Source organism: Gymnoscopelus braueri (assembly GCF_963280865.1).
Source record: "Gymnoscopelus braueri genome assembly, chromosome: 17".
NCBI lineage: Eukaryota > Metazoa > Chordata > Actinopteri > Myctophiformes > Myctophidae > Gymnoscopelus > Gymnoscopelus braueri.
The window spans coordinates 2929308-2956474 of NC_137617.1; the positions used below are offsets into that span (position 1 = coordinate 2929308).

At 42.3% G+C, this 27167-nt stretch overlaps 1 protein-coding gene across 1 annotated transcript in view; it reads right to left on the reverse strand.

Moving 5' to 3' along the window:
* Positions 1-219: 219 nt before the first annotated feature.
* Positions 220-27167, reverse strand: part of gfra1b (gdnf family receptor alpha 1b) — a gene marked incomplete at both ends in the record, with an annotated part of 102262 nt that continues 75314 nt past the window's right edge. Inside the window, 6 exons of the mRNA XM_080454809.1 lie at positions 220-354; positions 1218-1265; positions 4101-4294; positions 10685-10819; positions 13366-13475; positions 26053-26225. Coding sequence (XP_080310935.1) covers positions 220-354; positions 1218-1265; positions 4101-4294; positions 10685-10819; positions 13366-13475; positions 26053-26225 — 795 coding nt within the window. The remainder of the gene's footprint in view (positions 355-1217; positions 1266-4100; positions 4295-10684; positions 10820-13365; positions 13476-26052; positions 26226-27167) is intronic.

Sequence of the window (27167 nt, forward strand, 5' to 3'; positions counted from 1 at the left end):
AAGGCCTGGGATCTTAAAATCCTATTATATTACGTCGTGACCGGGGTTCCCCGAGGGCTGTGTTCTCGGTCCGTTCCTTTTCTCCCTGTACACCAAAATCTCTCTGCGAAAATAGCCGATCTGCTACGAGCTCAAAACGCTTGAGCTCGTAGATCGGTTGTTTTTGCTGAATGTCCGCCCCCAGATTAGGGGCGCTTCAGTTTAATTAATGAATTTGAATTAAGGAAATGATAGCATGGGCGTTGCGGTGAAGGTCAGGGACAACAGCAGAGTAGAGGAGTGCAGAGAGAAGAGATCCGCTGGGGAATTCCTCGCCAGGTTGTTGGAATTACTGGGATCGTCCGCTTGAGGATCCTGAGGGAGGCAAAAGATGCCAAAGTTTAGATTTAAATAAAGAGTCTGAGGTAAACACACTTTGAAAGTAGGCCTGGGCAATATATCGATATTTCATGTTGTGATATGAGACTAGATATCGGAATTGTCGTATCGTAATGATCATATGGCAAACTGTCAGTGTTGTCTCTGCATGGTTTCAATCAGTCTCATTTTAGACTTGCAATAATTGGCAGAAACGGTCAAAAATGGCTAAATAGCTGATCTAGATCAGCCCCCCCCCCCCTTTCATTTTTTTTTTTTGCCCATTTTTCTCCCCAATTTCGTCGTTATGCCAATTAATCACATTTGTGTGTTGTCAGTCTACCACTACCCCTAGACTTTGTGGTGGTGGGCAGCTACTTTACCATTGTGCCACCCGAGCGCTAGATCAGCAATTGTTTTCTAAATGTTTGAAAAATGAAAAAGAACGTTTTTATTATTATCACCATAATTATCAAAATCAGGGCATTTGGTCAAAGATAATGATATTTGATTTAGCCCATAATCACCACACAGCATTATTTGAAACTCATTAATGTATGTATGTTTGCTGTTGATGCAAATTGAGTTCGGAAATATCTGTCAATCAAACCTGTTCCATACTGTTTTACTTTATAATGACTTTGTGATAAAACAAATAATAACCTGAAAATGTTATATATTTCAAAGAGACAACCATGCACATTTGAATGACAGAACTATCAGCAGTAGTATAAGTTACAAACAAAGATTTTACATAACATAATGTACATAATAAAGAACAACAAATCAATAGACCCAATAACACAATAACACAATCTAAAAGAATAATATGAAAATGATCATAAGAGAAGAATTCTTACCACACAAAGACCACTGTCCACGGTTTGATTGGACTTCAGTTTCTGAGCCTAGGAAGGAAGAAAGAAAGAAAGAAAGAAAGAAAGAAAGCAGAGAGAGAAATAAATCATGAGGTTGTTTTATATGGTGGCTACGTAGGATAAAGTAATGTGTACAGTAAGGTAACCTTTTCTCTTTGGCTTTGATGGCAAACTCAGTGAGTTGTGAACGTTCCATTTACTTATTGTGAGAAAGTCACCGAGTACAGAGAGGCAAATGAAATTTATGATAATACGCTCTTTCTCACACACCTTTCCCGGCTAAGAGCAATGTGCACCGCACATATTGATCTGCTGTGTGTGTGTGTGTGTGTGTGTGTGTGTGTGTGTGTGTGTGTGTGTGTGTGTGTGTGTGTGTGTGTGTGTGTGTGTGTGTGTGTGTGTGTGTGTGTGTGTGTGTGTGTGTGTGTGTGTGTGTGTGTGTGTGCGTGCGTGCGTGCGTGCGTGCGTGCGTGCGTGCGTGCGTGCTTGTGTTCAATCAGCTTTGTGACAGTTCAATAAATTAAATTGTTTTTCCCCCCACCACCATCTCTTTAACCCATTCAAACCGGGAACGCATCGTTGTAACCACTTTAACCATTATTTTATACTTTGGCTATTCAAAAATAGCAGATCTACAAGCTCATGAGCTGCTATTTTTTAATAGCCAAAGTATAAAATAAAATGACACAGATGCGTTCCCGGTCTTAATGGGTTAAACCACACACACACACACACACACACACACACACACACACACACACACACACACACACACACACACACACACACACACACACACACACACAGATAGGGAGATGGGGTTCAGGGGAATGATAAACCGACTGCGGAGCACTTGGGGGACATAATACACAATAACCCACAAAAATGGTTCCTGACCAGAAATACTTGGACCTGGATAGTGAAAGAATGATTAATGGCTTTTCTAGCCACTCTCCCCTTTTCCTGGGAGAATCTCTTCTGCGCTGATAAATCATATTATCGCTATTAAAAGCCAATATGATAAATAGCCCTCCTTATAAAGAGTGTGATATCATCTCATTTAATAAAACTAATATATAAAGCCTATTGTATTTATCGGGGGGGGGGGGGGGGGGGGCTGGGTTGTTTGGTTAAAGCCATAAAGTTTTGGTCAACCCGAGTCTATTGAAAACAAGCCATTTAACTGTACTATGCAAGCGAATACAAGTATATTACTGTAAAATACATTTTAAAAAATCATGACTTTAACACATTAAGACGGGGAAAGTATTTGTGCCATTTCTTTAGATTTCTTTGGCACTATGAGCTTGTAGATCTGTTTTTTTTTTTTTTTTTTTTTTTAGCTTTTTGCCCTTTTGATAGAATACTATCAATACTTGATTGATAGGCTGACAGGAAATGGGGGAGAAAGATGGGGGGGTGACATGCAGCAAAGGTCATCGGGATCTGGAGTTGAACCCGCGACACTCTGTCAGGCTGGCATTGCAGCCTAGGGTGCCTGGACCGCCACGCTGCGGCCCAGCCCAGATCTGCTATTTCTTTGAAAAATCGTGAAAATGTGTGCAAATCTTTGAATATATATGTTTTTTAAAGCAAATTTTTTTACTCAAATCTTTGCTTCTGGGGATTGTACATATGTCTTCTAAAATCCTAACAGTTAAAAAATGTAATATCAGTGGTGCTCAAACTTTTTCATGTCAAGGACCCCCCAAAATTATAATGTATTTGGCCGCGGACCCCCGTCTCAAAATATTTAGTTCCAGACCCCCATGAAGCAAATATTTGAGTTAAAATTTTTCACTTTAAAAATGTATATGTTACAGGGTGAATGGAGAACCAGGGTGATTGAAGAAGGCTCGCTCGTTTTTACCACCCACCCAGCAATTCTGTAGAAGCAACACTAGACACTAGAGGGAGCCACAAGCCAGGCTTGTGCACAAGCATATATGGCCGCTACCACACACACACACACAGTCACACACACACACGCGCGTGCGCGCACGCACACGCGCACATGCACGCACACGCGCACATGCTTTCAATGGACTGTTAAGATACTTTTATTGTGTTCTGCTGGCTTTTGTTTTAGTTTCTCCCTGACACACACACACACACACACACACACACACACACACACACACACACACACACACACACACACACAGTGATCCATGAAAAGAACTATTCTGTCCCTATCGGTTTACAAATCAAACGGCGCTGAGTCGACTAGTGGAGCGTCGGCCGGTCAGTGCGGGCACTCGCGCCCGGAGGCGCGAGGGCGCACTTCCTCGGCCTCAAGCTCCACTAAGTCGGCGCGCCGTGCGTGTGAACGCGTGTTCAGCGTTCCCCTCATAGATATTATGGTTGCTATGTGGGGGGGAACAACAAAAGACAGGTCTCCACTCTCCGTCGGCGCATCAAAGCCCCGCCTCTCCGCGCTCTCCTTCTCCTCCTCCTCCTCGGAGGAGAAGGAGAGAAGGAGAGGACGGGACGGTTTAAAACGCGAGGAGGAGGAGGAGGAGGAGGAGGCTCCTCTTCCTCGCGAGCCTCGCGTAATAACCCCCCGCATCGCAGCGCCGTCCTCCTCCTCCTCCTCACGAGCCTCGCTAATAAACCCTGTCTCGAAAAGCCCCGCATCGCCCCGAAGCCCCGTGCCTAAAAACAAGCGCTCTGTCTTCAATCACCCTGGCTCTCCAAACACCCTGTGACATATATATTCAAAGATTTGCACACATTTTCACGATTAAAATAAATAAATAGCAGATCTACAAGCTCATAGCGCGGCACTCAGTAATGACTATCCCTTTAAAGTCACTTAAAGTTAGTTAAAGCTACTTAATGTTATTTAAAGTGGTAAAACCTCACCTGTAAGTTCCCACAGAAGTGGTAGAGCGGGTCGGCCTGCGCGTCTAGGCTGTTGGAGAAGGAGTCCAGGGTCTTGCTGGTCCTGTCTCTACCCTTCTGAGCGGTGCCGGGCTCCGGCGCCGTGGGCTGGATGGGAGGCTGCGGCTGCCACACGCCTACGTCAGTGCCGTTACCAAAGGCCTGGATGGCATTACCTGCAAACACACACACACACACACACAATATTCATTCATGGAGGTTCGCTATAGACACGTAAAAACACATTCAACTCAACTCCAAATACTCCATTATACTTTGTCGAAAGACGAATAGCGAAAATAGCCGATCTCCACAAGCTCACAATTTGTCGTTGTGAGCTTGTGGAGATAGGGGGGAGTGTTTTTTGTGCACTTTTTTGCCTAAAATGACATGCCTAAAATACAGTAGACCAGTGGTTCCCAAACCTTTTAGCTCGAGACCTAAAAAGGAAATGTGATGTCTCCCCCGGGACCCAAACTAGCGAAAATAGCAGATCTCCAAGCTCACAACGCTGCGTTCACGCTGGCAGATACTAAAGATACAAAGCTAGCATATTTGTAGCTTTGTATCTTTGTAGCTGAAGTTGAAACCAGCTCAACTGTTTTTGTAGCTTTGTAGTTGTTGTAGCGGCTACAAACGTCTGATGTATATCGTTGTATCTCCATGCCGCTGGCTTACATTGAAAACGAATGGTAGCCTATATCGGTGTAGCTGCCAGTATGAGCGCAGCATTAGAGGCTTTATGTGGTATGCATAACCTTTAACCACTAGGCCATCAGCGCCCCCAGGGTTAATTTGGTTAACGGCGTGTTCCAGACGGCAGTCAGTTGGAGTAACGTCATTGGGTGTTCTATATAATGACAACATCACGCAACAACATCACAATGTCGTCATCACAACCATGTCCTTTCAAATGAAACGTTTAATAAACAAAAAGGTCACTTAGAAACGTTTACCAATGAGTTAAAGCTGCCTGTATCTAGCACATTCCTCTGCCAATTAGCTGTCAACACTGCTGAACAATTTTCTAGTTTGGGAGATCAACAGTAAGCAGCTTCCTTGTTTGACCAACCCAACCCATCGGCTCTGCGGACCTTGTCGTGTTTGTGTCACTGAGCCAGGTTATTGTGCACACAATTTTTTACAGAGCAAAACTTTACGAATCCAACGTGATCTGTGGTGTGAGAAATGTTCCGCTGGACGGTACATCTGAATGTAGCACGACCAGAAGGATGGTGTTATACTGCTGTTGCAGTGGAGCACAAGGTTTACACATTTGGGAGAAGAAGTGACGCTGCCATGGAGCCGATTGATGTGAACGTCTTCAACACTGTGTCTTTACTCTGGATGAAGTTGCCTCCAGTGGCAACTGGGAGAGGAAAACGCCCTGGCTACGGCCACACATCTGTGCTGGTAGAAGATGTCATCTACCTCTGGGGAGGGCATTATTTCAGCAACGTGCTTTATGCATTTGATGTGGACACCCACAGATGGTTGAAGACCAATATGTCCGGGACAGTTCCAGAGGGGAGGTACGACCACTCAGCCTGTGTTTTGAGGAAGATCATGTATGTGTATGGAGGATGCAAAAGGAATGGATTCACTGATGACATCTACAAGTTGGACACCAACACAATGGTCTGGTCTTTGATTGACACCAGAAGCACTACAGCAACCGTTTCATCGGGTCACTCTGCCACCATCATCGGGACCAAGATGTTTGTATTTGGGGGGGAAAGCGATGAGGACGACTACAACAACGACATCAGAGTGTTTGACACAGAGACCAACTGCTGGCTGAACACATCTTCTGCACAGCTTCATTCAGAAGAAAGCTGGCATGACTCAGCCTTTACATACAATGGAGAGCTGTACATATTTGTTGATGGAAACTAACACAGGATCTAGCAATTATCTATGTAAATTCAACCCAGAGACCTTCTCCTGGAAGAAGGTTGAGGTCAAGGGGAAAGGCCTGCCTCAGATTAATTGTATGCGCTGTTGCATGGTTGGAGATCGTATCATCCTCATTGGAAGATGGAACACACCTGATGACCTGTACATCTTGGACGTCAGTCCTAGTCTTAAGACGTTATGCAAGCTAGTAGTTATTCAGTACAGTCTGGAGCAATCTGGACTCCCACACAACATCAGGTGGGAACTGGCAGCCATGACAACCAACAACAACAGAAACAAAAAAAAAAGAAAAACATAACAATTTAACTATTATAACGGCCAAGCCATGGTATTTGTGCCTTGATTAACAACAACTGGTGCAAAGATGTTAAAATCCTTGACAGCCACTGCTCACCAGACTTTAAACTTTTAATAATAGCCTGCCGTCCGTTTTATCTACCACGTGACTTCAGCATTGTGATCGTAACCGTCGTTTACATCCATCCTGGAGCTAATAAGGACACAGCAATGAGGGAATTACACCAGGCTATCAGTGCACAAGAGAATCATCACCCGGACTGCGCAGTCATCTGCCTAGGTGACTTCAACCGGAAGGATTTAAAAAAGGTCTTTCCCAGATTCCACCAGCATGTCACCTGCAGTACCCGTGGTGACAATATTCTTGACCACTGCTACACGCCCTTCAAAGATGGACACAAAGCTCTCCGCCGCCCACCGCTAGGAATCTCTGACCACTACTCCATCCAGCTGCTACCGGCCTACAAACAAAGGCTCAAAAAGGGAGCCAGTCGTTGAGAAGGAGATCCGAATCTGGTCTGAGGACACAGACGCTATGCTGCAATCCTGTTTTAGCAGACTGACTGGGGGATGTTTAAGAATGCCGCTGGAAATAATATCAATGAACTCTCAGACTCAGTCACTGGCTTTATCAGTAAGTGCATAGACAACATAGTAAAAAAAAAAGGCAGTTCAGATCTATCCCAATCAGAAACCATGGATCGACAGCGGAGTATGTGTACAACTGCATGAACTGTTTTTGGTTTGAACTGGTTTCAGATCCTGCAACGTGGAAACGCACAATGCAACACGTGCGGCCCTAAACAGTGCCACCAGGAAGGCGAAATAGGCCTACACTGAAAAGATGCAAGACTCAGCAGTGGCTACTCAGCAGTGGTGACATCAGGGGCACGTGGCAGGCGGTACACACCTTGACGGATGGCAAAGCGAAAACCAGAAGTGAGGTGAACCCGCCTGCCTCCCTCCCCAACGAACTGAAAACGTACTACGGCCGGTTCGAGACCAGCTCGAACCGCGGCAGTCAATCGGGGCCATCAGCAGCACCAGCAGAGGAGAACCCTCTAACCATCTTGGAGAGAGACGTGCGTACAGCCTTCGCACGGGTCAACATCCACAAGGCGGTGAGACCTGATGGGATTCCAGGCCGGGTCCTTAAGGCATTTGCAGACCACGTGGAGGGTGTTTTTGCTGACATCTTTAACCTCTTCCTCTCCCAGGCTGTGGTCCCTGGAGGGTTCAAAATGTCAACAATTGTGCCCATTCCCAAAAAGGCCAAGGTGACATGCCCGAATGACTGGAGACCTCTCGCTCTCACCCCGATTGTCAGCAAATGCTTTGAGAAGCTGGTGAGGGAATACACCAGTTCCACGCTACCTGCCTCGCTGGACCCGTGGCAGTTTTCATACCGCAAAAACAGATCCACCGATGACACTATTGCCATGGCTCTCCATACCGTCTTCTCGCACACTAGCTGCTGGAGGACAAATATGTATGTATGCTGTTCGTGGACTACAGCTCAGCATTCAACACCATTGTCCCAGCAAAACTCGACACAAAGCTCCGAGACCTAGGGCTACACCCAAGCATGTGTGACTGTACGGGCTCCGCCACCTGCAGAAGTTCGGAGTAGGACACCGCATCCTCAGGCTGTATTAAAACAGCTCGATTGAAGGCGTTCTATCAGGCTGTGTTACGGCCTGGTATAGGAACTGTACTGCCAGAGAAAAGATCAGCCTACAGTGAATAGTACGATCAGCAGAGCGCATAACAAGCTCCAAGCGCTCCAGGAACTGTACAAAAAGTGGTGTGTAGTCAAAGCCAAGCGCATCATCAAGGAGCCCCTAAAAAATTTAAATGTTTGGAAACTTTTGAATATATATATATATTTTTTTTAACATAAATCTTCTCTTCTGGCAGTCCCTTACGCAAAACATTTTCAGATGGGGGTCCGCAGCCAAATATTATATATGAGAAGGGGGATGCAAAAAGATGTTTATTAAAGGACGACTTCACCCATTTCACCCAGTTCATATAATTGGTCCTCATTAATGCTCTTTATGATATGGCACCATTTTTGTCTACTCGGTCTGTGTCTCAGAGGAGGGCTGTGGACAGTTCAGAAGCCTGCCTACCAGTGACATCATTGGTAGGCGGGTTTGGCCATTTCAAACCAGATTTCAAATGTGTTATTTTATCTGTTATTAATGCATGAACAATGGCTTCTATTATAGCCTGCTAACTTTCCAGGAATAGAAAGCCTGCAGTTCCTGTTAGCTTAGAATCCCCCAGCGAGTAGTAGGGCAGGTTTCTGAACTGTCCACAACCCTCCTCTGGGACACAGTCCAAAATAAACAAAAATGGTACCATATTATAAAGAGCATTAGTGAGGACCAGTTATATGAAGATGAAAATGGCTGCAGCAAACATACAGCATATTCACCTAGGCAAGGCCTCAGCCTTCACCTCACCTGTGTCAGTCTGTCAGTGCATCCCCCCCAAAGTCGCTTTCCTACCGGATCGCTGTAACCTGGCAACGCCCCTATGTGACGCATGCGGAACTGCATTAAATTCCAGGAGGATGGCACCATAATTTATGATTCTGTCCCTATCAGCACATAATTCGAACGGCGCTGAGGCGGCTGAGGCGGACTTGAGCAACGAGGGGCACCGCCGAGCAAGCCGTAGGCGATACAAATAAAAAACTAAGACAGTGAACTAAGACATGAAAAAAAGCTGTAGGCGATTAAAAAAAATAAAAACTAAAACATGACATATGGAGATACGTTTCTGTGCTCTTCTATTTTCAGTCATATGTTGATGAAAACTTATTAAACATTTTTTTAGGAGAAAAAAACTTTATAAAGGTGTTTGATGTAGAGCACTGAGCAAGTCACACTATTTTGTTTTAAAGAGCAATGGTTCTACAAGTGGTGGAAGAAGACACTTTTTTACTTAACCCATTAAAGGGATATTTCACTTTCAAACATGTTTGGGGTACTTTTAACGTCTACTCGGGCATAAAAGAGCACCTCAGACAGTTTTTAAGTTGCTTGATTCAGTATTTAGATATTTGATATTCATTTGATCAAACACGCGCCTTTCCTATACAAACCCATTGTAACTTCCAACTCCATTATAGCCACATGAAATTCATTGAAAACACCCGTACTTGGTGCTGGAGATTGATATTGTCCTTCTAATGTGTGAGGAGACCGTGTTTTTTTCCCCACAAAAATAAAAAAATGAATGAAAAACACGGAAATAAACTAATAAAATAAAGTAAAGTAGTTATTTACCACCCACCACTCTCTACTGGTGACATCAAAAAGGTATTTGAACACCATGTGAACCTTAGATACCCCACAGTGTCTGTGTTCAATATTCTAATGTGTTTTTAATATAGCAATCCATTCATTATCTCAATTATGCATGCAAGCCCCGAGAGCACGAGGGGAAGTGAAGGGGGGAGAGCAGCATCAAATAAATAAATGAATCATATTTACAGTTATCTTATATTTCTCTAAATATTTAGGCCTTGAATTTTATACCCTCAGGGATCAATAAAGTGAAATCTAATCCAATCGAATAATATTTACAATTCATGTGAGCCAAGAATTCCTTTTTAAAAACCAACACGAACATGAATAAATCATCGATTTAAATACATATAATTTTGGGGGTCCTTGACATGAACAAAGTTTGAGAACCACTGATATTAGAGCAACACAAGTTTTTTCAAAAAACTGTTAGTATTTAGAAGACATTTGTAGAATGGCCCAGAAGCAAAGATTTGAGTAATTAAAAAAAATATATATATTCAAGGATTTACACAAATTGTCCACAATTTCCCCAAAAATAGCAGATCTACAAGATCATAGCGAGGCACTCGGTGCTGCGCTATGAGCTTGTATATCTGCTATTTTTGAATAGCCAAATAAATCTATAAAATCACACAGACGCGTTCCCGGCCTTAATGGGTTAACCCATTTAGACCGGAGGCCGATTCTAAAAACACCTTCTAAATCCTGACCTGAAGTTTTCTGAAAAACGTCAAATATTTATTAAAAAATAACAACAAATGTATGTTGCCAAAAGGGGTTCCCGTCCTGAAAGGTATAGTTACAAATAGGGGTTCCCGCCCAAAATGGGTTAAAACAATTAACCCTTGTAAAACCCTTGTAAAACAATTAGCTTGTACATCTGCTATTTTTTTTGACATTTTAGAAAAATCTTGATAGTGCGAGAACTATTGATTTAGAAGGCATTTGTAGAATTGGCCTCAGGTCTTAATAGGTTATTAAACCATATATTTTCTCTACAAACGAGAGCCTTGAAGGAGGGTTGAGACTCACGCAGACATCGGTTGCTGGTGAAAAACTCGGCGAACTTGTCACACTCGGCCTTGCTGTTGCCTGCACTGCTGCAGTCGCACCAGGGCGACACGTGGATGGACGGGGACCGCACGTAGTTCGGGGTGATCACCGTACCTGGAGGAACATAACAAGAGTAGAACATATACATATTGGTTCCAGGGGTGGAAAAAAAGTACTCAATTGCTTTACTTAAGTAAAAGTATCAATACTGCAATGTAGAAATACTCTGTTACAAGTAAAAGTCCGGAATTCAAAATTCACTTGAGTAAAAGTACAAAGGTAAAAGTACTCATTATGCAGAATGTCCCATTTCAAGTTTTCAAATGTATAAAAATCTTTTGAAAATAGCTGATCTACTATTTTCAAATGGCCGAAATGTATACAGAGCTGAAGTGGTTAATGTAGGTTTTGTAATAATAATCAAAATCTACAAAGTAACTAGTAACTAAGGGTTTTCAAATAAATGTTGTGGAGTAAAAGTACAATATTTGACTACGAGATGTAGTGGAGTAGAAGTAAAAGTATTGGAAATTGGAAATACTCAAGTAAAGTACAACTACCTCAGAATTGTACTTAAGTACAGTGCTTGAGTACAAGTCTTTAGTTACTTTACACCACTGATTGGTTCTCAAAACAGGCCCAAAGCCTATTGTGTTTGCTGGAGCGCCGCCGAGTCAAGCCGAAGGCACCGTGACAGAATCAAACCCCATTCTCCACAGCGGCGAGACAGGAACTTTACCCCTGCGCCACCCAAACACCCCAAGGGCCTCCTAGTTTCAGGACGATAAAACTGGTGCTTTCAATCAAATCTCACGTCAACACAGACAGAGACATTCCCACGTAACGTGAGCCCAGAGCACTGCCGTGGATGTGGCATTCCTCGTGTGGTTTCCAATGACAATGTGCAAGTCTGACCCATGACACAAATACAGGGATTAAAGAACCCCCCCCCCCCCCCCACACATATGCACTTTAACCATTTTATTTATGTCCACATAATGGAGAATACAAACAGGGACACAAATATTATAGATGCAGTAGGGTTGCATTCACAAAATCATGTCATATGTTTTCATGATACAATATAGGCATGTCACTCAGTACTCTATGGGTGTAAGTAACAGCGTCTCCGCCGTATATGGCGGCTGCCAATTATAGCAGAGATAGCACAATACTTTGCCAGCCTTTTTGCCTCCTTTTTGGGCGTCCTAAGTTGTTGAAGCCCTCTAACAACTAATCTGTGGGTATGTCCCAGGCTGCCGAATATAAAAACAAATGGTCTGCACCTATAGCCCAGCTCTGAGATGGTAGGTAGGAGTGGTTGGTATTTAATGACCATGGTCATAAAGGCCTCCTCTAGGCTAAGGTCAAAGGTGCACGCTATCTCTAATAACACACACACACGCACACGCACACGCACGCACACACACACACAGGCCAAGTCATATTTCCCCATCTACAATTTGAGAGAGAAATAAATCATGGTTGTGTGTTTATTTTTGAAATGTGTTAATTTAAAGGAGAATTCCGGACTAGACTTTTTCTTACCGTTATCTGATGTTATTATATCCTAGAACGAGTGGTACAGTAGAACATTTTCATAACTCCATCCCGAGTCCACCGCAGCTAAAAACGTGAGCGGATGATCCTTGCGCTAAATCAAGAATTATTATTTTTAAAATCTGATTCCAAATGGGCTGCCGTAGTGTTTACAAGCGGACTTGGATGAAAGCACGGGTGAAATCTTGCATCTAACACAAACACTGTGGAGAGTTTTCTGTCAATATGAACTCATATGAATTTTCAAGCGTTAAAAATACGCAATTTAGTGCAAGGACCATCTTTCACGTTTTTAGCTGCGGTGGACTCGGAATGGAGTTATGAAAATGTTCTACTGTACCACTCGTTCTAGGATACAATAATACATAATCAGATAAAGGTAAGAAAAAGGCTAGTCCGGAATTCTCCTTTAAGGTAAGTCTAAAATCACAGGGATACTTGAAGTTATATTATGTATAAAGCAGGGGTCTTCAAAGTTTTTCTGGCCAAGGACCCCCTAGCTGAGAGAGAGATGAAGAAGGGAAAAGTTTCATCTGCAACACAATTGTGTAGTAGGGGGCTACTACACAATTGTGTTGCAGATTAAACTTTTCCAGAGATAGACTTGTTTGACAACACCATCATCAGTTATTGTTTGATTCATGTTAAGGTGTATTTTCAGACATTTAACCACTTAAACCCTCAATACTTAGTAAACCTGACCTTTCTCACTCTGTCTGCTCTTTTTTCCCTCTACACCAAACCTCTTTGCCCTAAGCGTGGTGAGCTTGTAGATCGGCTATGTTTGGCTAAAGTTCTCCTAGAAATAGGGATGCTAGGATTTACATTAGTTAATGTAAAAAAGGAAAAGTTCCTATCAAAGAAAGACAGGGCAGCCCCCTTGTAGTAACTCTGAGGACCCCCTGTTGAAGATCCATGATGTAAAGCATAATGATGTAATGTGTCTTATTTTGCTAGCCACAAATAGAGGCTTGCCTCAGAAAATAATGAATGAATTTAGGGGTGCAAACAGTAAATCTAACTAATTGACCAATTGGGTAATATTACTTTGGTAAAGGGCTTTTGCCTCAACAGAAGAACAGTTTTTAATGGTAACTTACCAATGAGTCCAGAGTAAGCCAGCAGACAGTCAGCATAGCTGTCTTTCAGACAGCCTGATATGGAGCGACTCTCCGGTTGACAGTTGCTCAGAAAGTCTGCAAGTCTTGACCTAAGATAGAAAAAAAACATACAATATAGGAATTGCCTAAATGACTTGGCTTATATGGGGGTCCAGGGGGGACCCGCAGGAGTCCTTGAGAGGGGGTTCCAGGTGGTCCCACCAGGTAAATCATTGATAATTAGGGTAGAAACGGGATAAAACACGAACATCTCTACTCCCTCTTCTTTCAATTGGCTCTATGCACAGCAGCCATATTGGAAAGAAATTGGGACTCTTTCTGACTTCCTTCACATGTCTTACCCAAGGCTCTGTTCCATTCAGGTCAAACAGAGTCAGGGTGCTGATATTGTGCATGTTGGCTCACTGGAAACACTCTGCTACACCAGTGGGTCTCAAAGTGTGGTCCAGGTACCCTCATGGTTCCTTGAGGGGGTTCCAAATGGCCCCTTACTGGTGTGTAACTCTACAAATGGGACCAAATGGACCTGCAAGGGTCCATATTTGGTGCCATTTGTACACTCTCAGAGTTATGGGGGTCCTTGAAATTAAAAGGTTTGAGAACCACTGTGCCACACTAAATGGAACAGAGCCTTAATTAGTATAATTGGTAAGACCTGTGAAGGAAGTAAGGAAGAGGCCCAATTTCTTTATTATTACCTATTACCATGATATGCGTTTTTGTAAATTATGGTCCCATTAATTAAAACATGTATGATAAAGTAGGGTATGCTTCTAGGGCTTCTACTGGCTCTACTGGGTGAAGACCCGCCCTCGCTGCCCTTCCAGCCAATAGCATAGCGTTTCCTGTTACTTTTCCCGGACCGGAAATTACAAGATGGTTGAAAGCTAGATACAGTAGATAGATACATAGATACTTTATGAATCCCTGAAGGGATATTCAGGTATCCCATACCTGATACAGGCCTACAGTAAGGTTAGTTAAAAACACAGCACAAAAAGAGGAGGCACAGGTCAAAGGGATAGTTCACCCCCAAAAGGACTTTTTTTTCCTACCGATTTAGTCACCCCATGGAGACTTGAATTCATGATTTTTATTTTTTTCCCCGCATTCCTAAGCCAAAAATGTGATGACCGGCAGCGGTTCCGGTAGGAGACACAAAGAGTCTCCTTTGTGTCTCCTACCGGAACCGCTGCCTACCGGTCCGCTGGTCATCAAATGATTGGCTTAGGAATGTGACAAAAACAAAAAAATACCCATGAATTCAAGCCTCCCTGGGGTGACTAAATCGATAGAAAAAAAAAATGTTTTGGGGTGAACTATCCCTTTAATAGTTGAATTCGCCGAAATAGTGGCTTCAAAACGGGTCTGTAAAAACCAATGGATGACGACAACGTTCCCTGTGTGGTGTGTGGTGTGTGTGTGTGTGTGTGTGTGTGTGTGTGTGTGTGTGTGTGTGTGTGCGTGCGTTCATGCGTCTGTGCGTGCGTGCGTGTGAGTGAGAGAGTGGAGCACAATGTAGAAAGACAAATTCCAATAGCTTTGTGCAAATGGACAATGAAGTCATCCTCTTTCTCTTTGGAGTCAAATAAATGTTTCTCTCTCTTCCTTTGAGCTTGTTCAGTGGATAATAAACAAGAGTTTGATAATGAAAACATCCATTATAACTTCCTGCATGCTGGCTCCAGTATTTGTCGAATTAAAACTTTGAAGAGAGGATGGGAGAGTTCCTACAGACAGCCTATTCCAGATGGTTCTCAAAGTGAGGTCCGGGGACCAACAATAGCCGATCTACAAGCTCACAACGCATCTGTTATTTTTGATTTTTGAAATCTTTTCAGGAAGTGAACCTAGTTCATTTGGTTCAGTGGTTCTCAAAATGGGGTCCGGGACCCCCAGGGGTCCTTGAGGGGGTTCCAGGGGCTCCCCAGCAAAATGTTTTAACTCTTTAGCTGCCATTTTGCTGTGGCCCACACCGTCAATGACGAGATTTTGTGTTTTCAGTGGTTTTCCACCAGATGGCGCTGTTTGCTTGCCTATGGGTCACTGTTTGGATCTCTGTGAAGGAGTGAAGCAGCGGGTCACGTGATCGCAAAACAAACCGTTCTCTCGATTGTTGTAATTCGATCTGGAAGAATGACTTTTCCGCTGTTTCTGTTGCTTTTTGGCAAAAACAGCCTACATTCAACTGCCCACAACTATGGAACGGATGATCGTGGCGGCTCGAAAATGTGTGTGGGGAGGAATCAATTGGCATAACGACTAAATTGGAGAGAAAAAGGGGTAAAAAGCTAAAACAAAACAATGGCTGAGGAAACCAGAACAAAATAATTACTCTTATATACCCCTCCCCCTACGCAAGATGTAAGAATGAAGATACCTTGAACCTTGACTTGAGTTGTGCCATCTCCACCACAAACACACACTGGTAGGTGTTATCATCGTAAAACAGCATATATCGTTGCTGTCGAGCAGAAACCTCGTAACTCCATATTTTAACTTGTGTTTTTTTTTGTAAATTAACGCCCTATACTACAGCGTCACATAAAAGTATCAAAAGTAGCAGATCCACAAGCTCGAAACGCGTCGCGAAGCGGCGAGTTTCGAGTTTGTGGATCTGCTACTTTTGATACTTTTGAATTTGAATCCTGAAAAGTAACAGTTTTGGACTATATGAGGTTTCCACCCGACAGAGATGATATGCAGTCTGCAGCCACCAGGTCACTGTTGCAACGGGCTCACCGTGATTCCATTTCAGATTGTACAACCCAGCAATAATACCGCTTTTGTCTCAAAAGAAATAAAATAATTGTAGACTTTTAGGGTTATCGTAGTTAAAGTCGTATTAGGCAGGTGAAAAAAAATAGATTTTTAGCAACCTCTGCTGATTACCGTCACTGCAGGTCTTTCGTTTATTATTTGTTTTCACCGGAAGAAGGAAGCGTTTCAAAAAGCGTTCTTTTAATTGTTTTATACTATCTGCGGATCGTTCCTCTTAGCCAGTGGAGCTTTAGTTACAGTGAGCTGTGCTTTCTTTTGCTGTTGTTTTTCCATCTTCAAATCCTATAATTCCATAAAGACATCGCAAAATTCCTTTTAGTTACTGCTTGGTAGTTCCGGGCCAAACAGGAAACCGGTGCATTTCCGTTTCCGGCCAGATGACGTCATTTTCGCGGGGAAAAAGCCCCTGTCCACTTTCAATAGAAAATATATTTATAAAAGGCTTTCGGGGGTGAAATTCATGGAGTGGGTGTTGTGAAACATTTGCCACTCACAAATGATAACGTCAAAACGATAAAAAAAATTTAAACACTTAAAATAAAATAACCGTGGCAACTGAACAGGCCGTTGCGCAACGGGCTCGCCGCAATTCCATTTCAGATTGCACGCCGCAGCAAATAACACCGCTTTCGTCTCAAAATAAATGAAAATATTCCTCTACCTTTTAGAAACCTCAATGGATCTGCATGGGTGGACACATGTATAATAATAATAATAACAATAAATTTTGTATGTGTACCTGTAAACCACTCAGAATGTTCATAAATTGATCTCACAGCGAGGTTTGCCTTGAAAGAATAAACCGCACACTGTAAAAGCTTCTATAATGACCGGGTCTCAAATAATAATCTCTTCAGCAGTACGTGCAGATTAAAGCCGTTCCGTCCCCCAATAAAAAGCCGGAGGAAATCTATTTTGGAAATTACCATGAGGGGCTCTGGCGGACAATTCAACACCAATTAGCATTTCAACAGCATGTAATTATTGGTAGCACAACAACGTTCACATGTGGCTGAAGGTGGGTGTTCCACAAGCGCAGACGGCTGGCGAGATAAGTCATCATCCAAAAAAAAATCTGACTAATGCCTTTTTTTTTTTCGGTGTAGCCGCTCCTATAAGTGGGGTTGGGGTCGCTGTACTGTGATTGGCTGATAAGTATTCATACCCTTTGCTCAGTACTGTGATTGGCTAGCGAGACGCATGATGGAATTCATAACCTGTACTGTGATTGGCTGATAAGTATTCAGACCCTTTGCTCAGTACTGTGATTGGCTAGAGAGACGCATGATGAAATTCATAACCTATAAATAGCACCACGCACTTCAAAAAAAATAATTGTGTGTGAGCTTCCATCACTGTGATATACACTGCTCATTTCACACTGGGTGTGATTTTTGGGCGGTGAAACCGCCCCTATATGTGAGGTTTGGACATCGACATTCGCTGCACTGTGATTGGCCACCATTGTACCCCCCCCACCTATTGCACCCCCCCAACCCTGCGCTGTGATTGGCCACCATTGTACCCCCCTAACCCTGCACCGTGATTGGCCACCATTGCACACTATGGTGGCCAATGCAGGACTATTCAGGACTGTGATTGGCTAGTGAACACATGACACATGTGCATAGCCCTATAAATAGGACTATGCACTTAAAAAAAACACATTTGTGTTTTTTTAAGTTAGGGGTGTACAATGGTTGGTCCACAATATTACTTTTCTTTAAGTGAACTTCCATCACTGTGATGACCACTGTGACCACACCGCCCACTTCACACTGGGTGTGATTTTAATTTTATAGCTGCATTCTGACTCTGATCCATTGTTAAAACACATTCACTGCCATTGACGGAGATCTCTGTTTTTCACACTGAACCAGGAGAGAACGCGATCCAAAGATTTACTGCTCCATTCACTTCCTGGTTAAAGTATTTGGGAAATATTCTGTATCTGAGCTTCTGTGTTTTACCATGTATTTTTGACAAAACATGCATTTTCAACTGGGTATAAAAAGCGAATGGGAGGTCAAAATGTTTTTGATTTTTGTTTTCACGGAAGAACAGTGAAACCCCCCGTGATTAGCAACCATCAGGGGATCGATCATACTGGAGATAAATATTCTGTGGTTCTTGAAAGATTAGTCAGAATGCTTAAAATTGCTGTCAGAAGCTACAGCCTGTTTAGTCAATACCCCTGGCAGTGAATGTGTTAATTTTTTTACTATTATTTTTTTCACTGACGAAAACCAAAAACTAAGCTATGATGACTAAAACTATGACTATATTGACAATTTTGTCAACAAATAAAATCTAGACTAAAATGTAATGGAGAAGAGATCCAGTATAAGTAAGGCAAGTCAATGTATGCTTGGTTGTGTGCGGGTGTCGCGCTCCGAAAATAGACGATCTACAAGCTCACAAAGCATGAGCTTATTTTTGGCAGGCAGCTACAGTAAGTATAAATTAGGCATTACGATGCCATAATGGCCCACCAAAAAAATATACAGTATTAGTCGACTAAAATGTTATGATATTTAGCAAATATCACACGGGGGATGTGAGGACTTGTCTGTTAGGAGGTAGTCCAAAATACTAAAAATGTTGCACAAAATCATCACTTGCTTTCATCCACTGTCAACCTGGCATCCTTATGTTTTGGCATATCATTATTATTGTAAAAAAAATCTCACAGGGTGAAGTAAATGCTGCCTTCGATGAGGTTATTACTTTGAACTGTACATGAACTAGAGCGGTGTTTCCCAACCTTTTTGGTGCCAAGGCACACCTGGCATAGCCAAAAGATCCCAGGGCACACGCGCGTGTGCGTATGTGTGTGTGTGTGTGTGCACGCAATGCACATTGTGTGACCACCCGCTCACCTCTCCCACCCCGAGGTCTGAACTCTTCTACCCCAGGAGAACGGTGGGGCCTTGTGGGAGAGACAGTGGTACTTGGCGGTGAGAGAGTCTCCCCTGACGGACAACCTGGACAGCAGGCAGTGGTACCGAGCGGACGGCTCGTTCAGTTATTTAGCAGCTTGATTATGAATGTTCTATACATATTTAATCCATAAATAGGTTATGTAGTTACTAGATATAGACAAGGGTCCTTCTGGCCGATCCACACGGTCACAACTTTTTTCTGTTCTGGCCCCACAGTGGTGGAATGAACTTCCCAATGATGTCAGGACAGCAGAGTCACTGCCCATCTTTCGCCGCAGGCTGAAAACCCACCAGGAAACACTACCCATCCTCTCTACCCATCTGGCCTACTTGTTGTTAACTAGTTGTACGAACGCTTGTTTTATTGTTGTATTGTTTTATTGGATCTTGTTTAGTCGATACACTTATTTGTTTTAGCTCCTGCTCATTTGATTTTGCTATTTTTGTCTCATCTGTTTAAGGAAATAGGTAGCTGATATAATGCACTTTTACCTTAGCGCTAGGTATACTCTTGGTTGCTTGTTTTTGCAGAAAATGCACTTAAGACTTCTGGTGATTAGTAGTTTTCGTTCCCTACCTATGTTGAATGCACTTATTGTAAGTCGCTTTGGATAAAAGCGTCTGCTAAATGACTGTAATGTAATGTAATGTATTTCTCATCTACAGCCGCTGTTTTAAAATTTTTACTTCAAAATGCGCATCTGTTCAAACAGCCCGTTTTGTCTCGGCTCAAACAAGCATACTAGCGGCGACTTGAGTGACAGGTACCTTGGACACGCCCAGTTTGATAAAAAAAAAGCTAATCCAAATGGATTTCTGCTTTTTTTTGTGTTCAGGTCAGAAAGCAGCTTAAGACTTTGTTTTTTTCTTCATAATTGATGATGTCATTATTAGGGGTGGGACGATATGGGTACCTCACGATACGATATATATCACGATATTAGGCCCATGATAACAATATATATCACGATATTCGACGATATTCGATATATTGCGATATCACGATATTCAATATATATTGCAAGAAATTTCACCAACGATATATCACGATATCTGAAAATATCGATATATTGCGATATCACGATATATTGCATGAAATTTCACCAATGATATATCACGATAGTCCTTGTATTCAATTCATAAACACATAAAATAGCACCAAACAGTTCAAAATCATCATTACACAAATACAGAGTAGGAAAAACAACGTATCAAAACAAAATAATAATAAAAAAAAAATGTATATCGATATTTTTCGGCAGTATATCGATTAGTTATCGTGGGAGAAAGTATCGCGATATATCGCGATATCGATATATCGTCCCACCCCTAGTCATTATGTCCTCCACTGTAATGACCAAATATGGACATCCATGACATACTGTACTATGACATATGACTTCCTCCCATCACGGGGAGCATAGTATAAAAGGAACGTGGAATATCTTTCACAGATCACATGAGCAATCGTTAAGACCTGACAACCAAAGTGCTCAAATAGCTGTTTTTGAAATCACATTGATAACAACATTTAAAGTGAATTCCCTGAACTTTGCATTCCTTTGTTTTCACACCCTCAGCCTGAGTATTGGTAAAGGTTGTGAGCTGAAACCCCTGAAGTGAAGTTATCGCCGCAACACACGCCATTGATCTAAATCCATTCCATCGTACAGTGAGTGGTAGGTGTGGGAATGCTGCACTGGACAGTTCATCTGAAAGGAGGACGGGAGATGAATCATGTTGCTGTTGCAGTGGAGCACAAGGTGTACTCATTTGGAGAATGCTCCAACAAGTGCTACATGGCCAACAAGTACCAGATGGAAGTGTACGTCTTCAACACAGTGTCTTTGGACTGGATGAAGATGCCCCCAGTGACATCTGGAAGAGGAGAACGTCCCCCTGAGGTTCCCTCCAGGCGTGTGGGCCACACAGCCGTGCTGGTAGAAGATGTCATCTACATCTGGGGAGGGGTTCCTTTCTGCAACAGGCTTTATGCATTTGATGTGGACACCCACAGATGGTCGAAGACCAAGGTTTCTGGGCCGTTCCAGAGGGGAGGTACAACCCCTCAGCCTGCGTCTTGGGGAAGGTTGTGTACATCTATGGAGGCACCAGCCAGCAGCAGACTATCCCTAATGACATCTACAAGCTGGACACCACCACAATGGTCTGGTCTTCAATTAACGCCAGGGGAATTCCACCACTTGTTTCAGTATTTCACTCTGCCAACATCATCGGGACGAAGATGTTTGTATTCGGAGGCGGGGGAGGACACAACAATATCAGAGTGTTTGACACAGAGACAAACTGCTGGCTGAACACGCCTCATGCACTGCTTCATTCAGGAGAACGATGGTTTATTTCAGCCTTTACCTACAATGGAGAGCTGTACATACTTGGTGGCTATAACGCTGGACAGACCTTTTATGATCTGTGGGAATTCAACCCAGAGACCTTCTCCTGGAAGAAGGTTATACCCAAGGGGAGCCGAAGGTATTGGAGGTCTGTTATGTGCTGTTGCATGGTGGGAGATCGTATCATCCTCTTTGGAGGATACAAACGCATGAACTCCACACACTCTGATGAGGGCCTGTTCATGCAAGCTAACAGTCATTCAGTACGGTCTGGAGCAGTCGGAACTCCCACACAACCTCAGGTGGGAACTGGTAGCCATGACAACCATCAACGACAGACAAGAAAGTTCCATACAAGAGATCAAAAGAAAATGATCTGTGGACTAATGCATGTCAAATTGGTTCTCCTTGAAATCAAAATGTGTGACAACCACTGCAATGAGTTGCAGGTATGTGTGTGCAACGCTATTCACTATCCTCACTCCTACAAGGTTATGTAAAGAAGGAATGCACATCTATATCAAGGTTATTATGGATAACGAAAACGAACAAAATAACGAAAACTAAAATGTAAAAAACATTTTCCTTAACTGAACTAAATAAAAACTATAATACAAAAAACGATAACTAACGGAAACTGTATTGTGTGTTTACAAAACTAACTAAAACAAACTGCCCTTTAGTCAAAATGCCCTTTGTTTTTGTTTCTCTCAATATTTATAAGCCTTTGGATTGAAATTAATTCGATTCATTTCCCCTACCAGTTTTATGGCAGTTGCAGGCACGTCCTCTGACGTAGCTCGCCCCAAAACACAGTCGTGTGGGGTCGTAGTAACGGTTCAACATCGGGGCGTAAATTACGAGGGTTGTCAGACGCAATCAGGACCGTCAAAAACCTGGTGCTCTGTTTTCAGCTTGCGCTGCACCAAAAAATGTGACGGAGACAGCAGAATCTGTTCTGCTAACAGCAGAATCTCTCAGCATCACTGCCCTAAACATGTAGTGTCTTTGTTAGTAGGAATAAAGAAGTCCCAGGGAGGAAGTGGACTAAGGACTAAGAAGGGGAGGAGCCAAACCCTAGTTCCTGTTTCTACACAAAAAAGGAGGTGGTGCCCCCAGAGGCAAAAAACAAAGGGAATGGGTTCCCAGGTTGGGGTTGGGGTTAGTGTTAGTTTTCGGGGAACATAGGGCTGAGGGAGCATAGGTTTACGTTCCCCCACAAAACAGGGAGCACTGAATTGTATGCTCGGGTGCTTGGGAAGAGGAGCGCACCAGTGCATCTTTACCAATCCAATCCAACTTTATTTATAGAGCACATTTAAAAACAACAGAGTTGACCAAAGTGCTTTACAGAAAATGTCGAAGACGCACAAATAAGAGTTCAAGAGACACAATAAAGCAGAGAGAATCGTATTAGTAAAAAGAACACAAATAAACTCATGAAACACAAATAAAACTCATCAAATAAAAGTAAAACTCAAACTGGATTAAAAGCTTGGGAATAAAAATAGTTTTTTTAAGGCCAGTCCACCAATGCAACTGCGACTCCTTGCAACTACTTGCAACCATTATCCCCAAATGGCAGTTTTAAGTAGTTGCATTGGTGAAAGGCATAGTTCACCCCAAAAATGACTTATTTTCTATCAATTACACACCCCATGAAGCCTTGTATTCATGGAGATATTTTAGTTTTTGTCACATTCCTACGCCAATAATTTGATGACCGGCGGAAAGATGCTAATGTCTCCGGTAGGAGACTCAAAGTTGACTATCCTCACTCCTACAAGGTTATGTAAAGAAGGAAAGGACGTCTATATGAAGGTTAAAGGTAACGAAAACGAACGAAATAACGAAAACAAAAATGTAAAAACATTTTAGTTAACTGAACTAGATAAAAACTAGAATAATAAACAAAATTATAACTAACTGAAACTGTAATGTGTGTTTACAAAACTAACTAAAATGAACTGAAATTATAGTCAAAATGACCTTTGTTTTAGTTGCAACTCGTTTGTTAACCACAAAAATGACTTATTTTATATCAAATACACACCCCATGAAGCTTGAATTTTTTTGTTTTTGTCGCATTCCTAAGCCAATAATTTGATGACAGGCGGAAAGATGCTAATGTCTCCGGTAGGAGACTCAAAGTTGACACTTTGTGTCTCCTACCGGAGCCGCCGCCACTCATCAAATTATTGGCTTAGGAATGCGACAAAAACAAAAAAATCTCCATTCATTCAAGTCTCCATGGGGTGTGTAATCTATAGGAAAAAAGTCAATGTGGGGGTGAACTACAGTATCCCTTTAAGAGGAGTTTTAAAAACAGAGAGTGAGGGGGCCAGCTTGACATGGAGGGGGAGTTCATTCCAGAGCTTTGGGGCAGCCACAGAGAAGGCTCAATACCCCTGAGTATAAGCTTAGACCTGGGGACTAAGGTGGAAAAAGTGCAATTTAAAGTAAAAGTATCAGTACTGCAATGTAGAAATACTCGGTTACAAGTAAAAATCCAGAATTCAAATCTCACTTCAGTAAAAGTAGGCTACAAAAGTATTGGTATCAAAATTTACTTAAAGTAACAAAAGTAGAAAGTGCTCATTTTGCAGAATATTTTCATATGTAAAAAATGCATATATATTTTTTTGTTGAAAATAACAGATCTACAAGCGTGAGCTTGTAGATCTGCTATTTTCAAATAGCGAAAATGTATAGGGCTGAAGTGGTTAATGTATGTTTTCTAATAATAATCAAAATCTACAAAGTAACTTGTAACTCAAGTTTTCAAATAAATGTAGTGGAGTAAAAATACAATATTTGACTCTGAGATGTAGTGGAGTAGAAGTAAAAGTATTGGAAATTAGAAATACTCAAGTGAAGTAAAAATACCTCAAACATTACTTTTTACCACTGCAGAGGAAGCTGGAGGCCATCAGGGCCAACCCCTCCACACGGAGATTGAAGAGCGAGTGAGCAATAGGAAGGACGTATTACTCTATTTTTGACATACGTCTAAGTATAAATCAGGCATTATGACACCATCGAGGCCCGACAAAATACAATTTTAATCGACTAAATCAGCTGTCAATTTAGTTGACTAAAACTAGACTAAAACTAAAACATTTCAGGCGACTAAAATAGGACTACAACTAAAATGAATATTGACATATGACATGACTATGACTACAAATAAATAAAAATTTGCTGTCAAAATTAACACTGTTTTCCAAACACAAGATGTCATTAACGATCTTGTGTGGAGAGAGATAGAGAGAGAGAGGAAATGTATTGATACAAACATATTAATATTAATTCAATATGTCAATGTCACCACGGGTTACCGTGTGAGCTAATATCCAATGAGTTGCGTCAAATATTTATTTTCAACCAAGGAGCAGGGAAACAGCAAACAAATTGCAGCAAACTACCAATGCACAAAACTATGAAGAAATTTACTTATATTATTGTTCTCTGTCACAATCAATGGCTGTATATCTGTTAACATCTTTTAAAACGTTGTTTTCAGGCCCCTTTAAGGAACTGTAACAATTTGGCGGCCGTGGAATCATTGCTAGTACTCCTAATTCTTGCCATGATTGATGATTTCATCATGTCCTCCACTGTAGTTGTTATGTGCTAGCACATATTCACACCTCAGTCTATCTTCTTTGCTGATGTGTTCACTAATGCTTATTTGTCCTGTGTTTAGTGTCTATCCTGCCTTGCTGGCTCTACTGCCCTGGTCTGGCTAGACACCTGTCACTCACCTGGGAGTGCTCTGGCTGCCCCTCCCCTTCTCAGCTGTGCTTCATGTGTGATTAGGGCTTCACCTGTTTCCTAGGCTTAACACTTCCTGTGTGTTTTCCACTTCCTGTCGATTTGATCCAATGAAATCCAATGAAACTGGTCAGATGACTAATGATATCCAATGAAATCCGACAGGAAGTGGAAAACACACAGCCTAGGAAACAGGTGAATAAGTGGAGCTGTAGCCAGCTCTCAGGGATCTCCCCAGCCGAGCACACCTGTGTATTTGATCCCTTGTGTTTGTTTGTTTATTTGTAGTTCTTTATTTCAGTTCAAATGGGCTGGTTGTGAGTATTGTTTGTTATGATTTTCGGTTTCTGGTTAGTTTAGCTTATTGTATGTTTTGGTAGTTTATGGGAGTCTGGTGAGACGACGGGCACATATTGCCTGGCTCCACTTTTTAGTTTGGCCAGCCCATTACTACTTTTGTTTGGTTAGGACATTTATTTAGGTCTTTGTTTTGGTTAATTTATTATACCTCTACCCTCCTGGTATATTTATTGACCTGGTTGCTCACAAGAACCCATTGCACATGTTTTTTCTGAATATAAAATAAATGTCATTTCTATTGAGACCTGATTTTTGTCCTATTATTATGTTATGGTCACTGGTGTTCGAGCCAAGTGTAGTGGCCGTAACAGTAGTGACCAAATATGGACATCCATGACATCCTATGACATATGACTTCCTCCCATCACGGACGGGGAGCATAGTACAGTACAGTTATAGGAGTGTACTAGAAGAAGTAGTTGGTCTAGTACAGTCATACAGTTATAGGAGTGTACCTGCAGATGTAGTTGGTCTTGCATGAGTTCTGCACGGTCATACAGTTGGGCGTGTCCTTGTCCTCGTAGGAGCAGATGGGGACGATGGTTTGTCGCCTGCGCTCGGCGCAAGCCGACAGGTCCCCCGGTGGACACGAGCAGAACAGCATGCCGTAGCTGTGTTTAGGAGGGACCTGGAAAGACACACACACAGAAAAATAGACACTTATACCCTATACTTAGACTGGGGCCAAGTCCACAGAATTACTAGTTTATGTCTTACTTTAAAAAAATAATAAAGCGCTCTAGGTAGCGATTTTTCTTCTTAAAAGGCAGCCAGTGCGAACACAACCAAAGCCAGTGGTTCTCGACCTTTTCAGGCCGTGACCATAGACTGTATAAAAGAGATGGACAAAGTGACGCCCCCAGACTCTACAGACCGTAAATGAAGCCTATTTTTCAACGATTTCAAATCCGCCATCTTTAATATATACCAAAAAGCAACCGGAAATCAATCGCTAAATGAATGCTATTGGTTGGGTAGCTTGTCAATCAAATCATCCCGTCAATTTTAAAATAAATGGGTCCATAATTTACCAAAACGCATATCATGATGATTGAAAGAAGACTTTAAACTAGCGACTGGAAGCATATAGTATTTATGACAATGTTTATTAAGGTAAGAAAATCAAGTCTAAAGTTTGTCAAAAACCCACCCACTTGAATGGAGAAAAATTCTTTCTGACACTAGCAGGGGTAAAACAGCAAAACTACAGGCCATTCATATGAACTGTCACTTCCCATATAGACTGAATTTTAAAGCAGGAAGCTGGGCCCTTGGCTGTGACCCCCCAAAAACAATCACATTTGAACTGGGGACCCCCCCCCCCTCTCACCCTGACAAGCACTTGGAATTGTAGGAGTTGAGGCATTACATTCAGTTTGACTCTGTTCCACAGATAAATATTGTGAAAATAGCTGATCTACAAGCGCTTAACGCGCGAGGCGTCGTGAGCTTGTAGATCCAGGGGGTCCCCAGCAAAAGTAGTTAACATAGCATCACAATCATTTTAACCACTTTATCCATTGGCTATTTAACAAAGGAACCAGGAGACCTGGTACTGCCAGACCCCTAG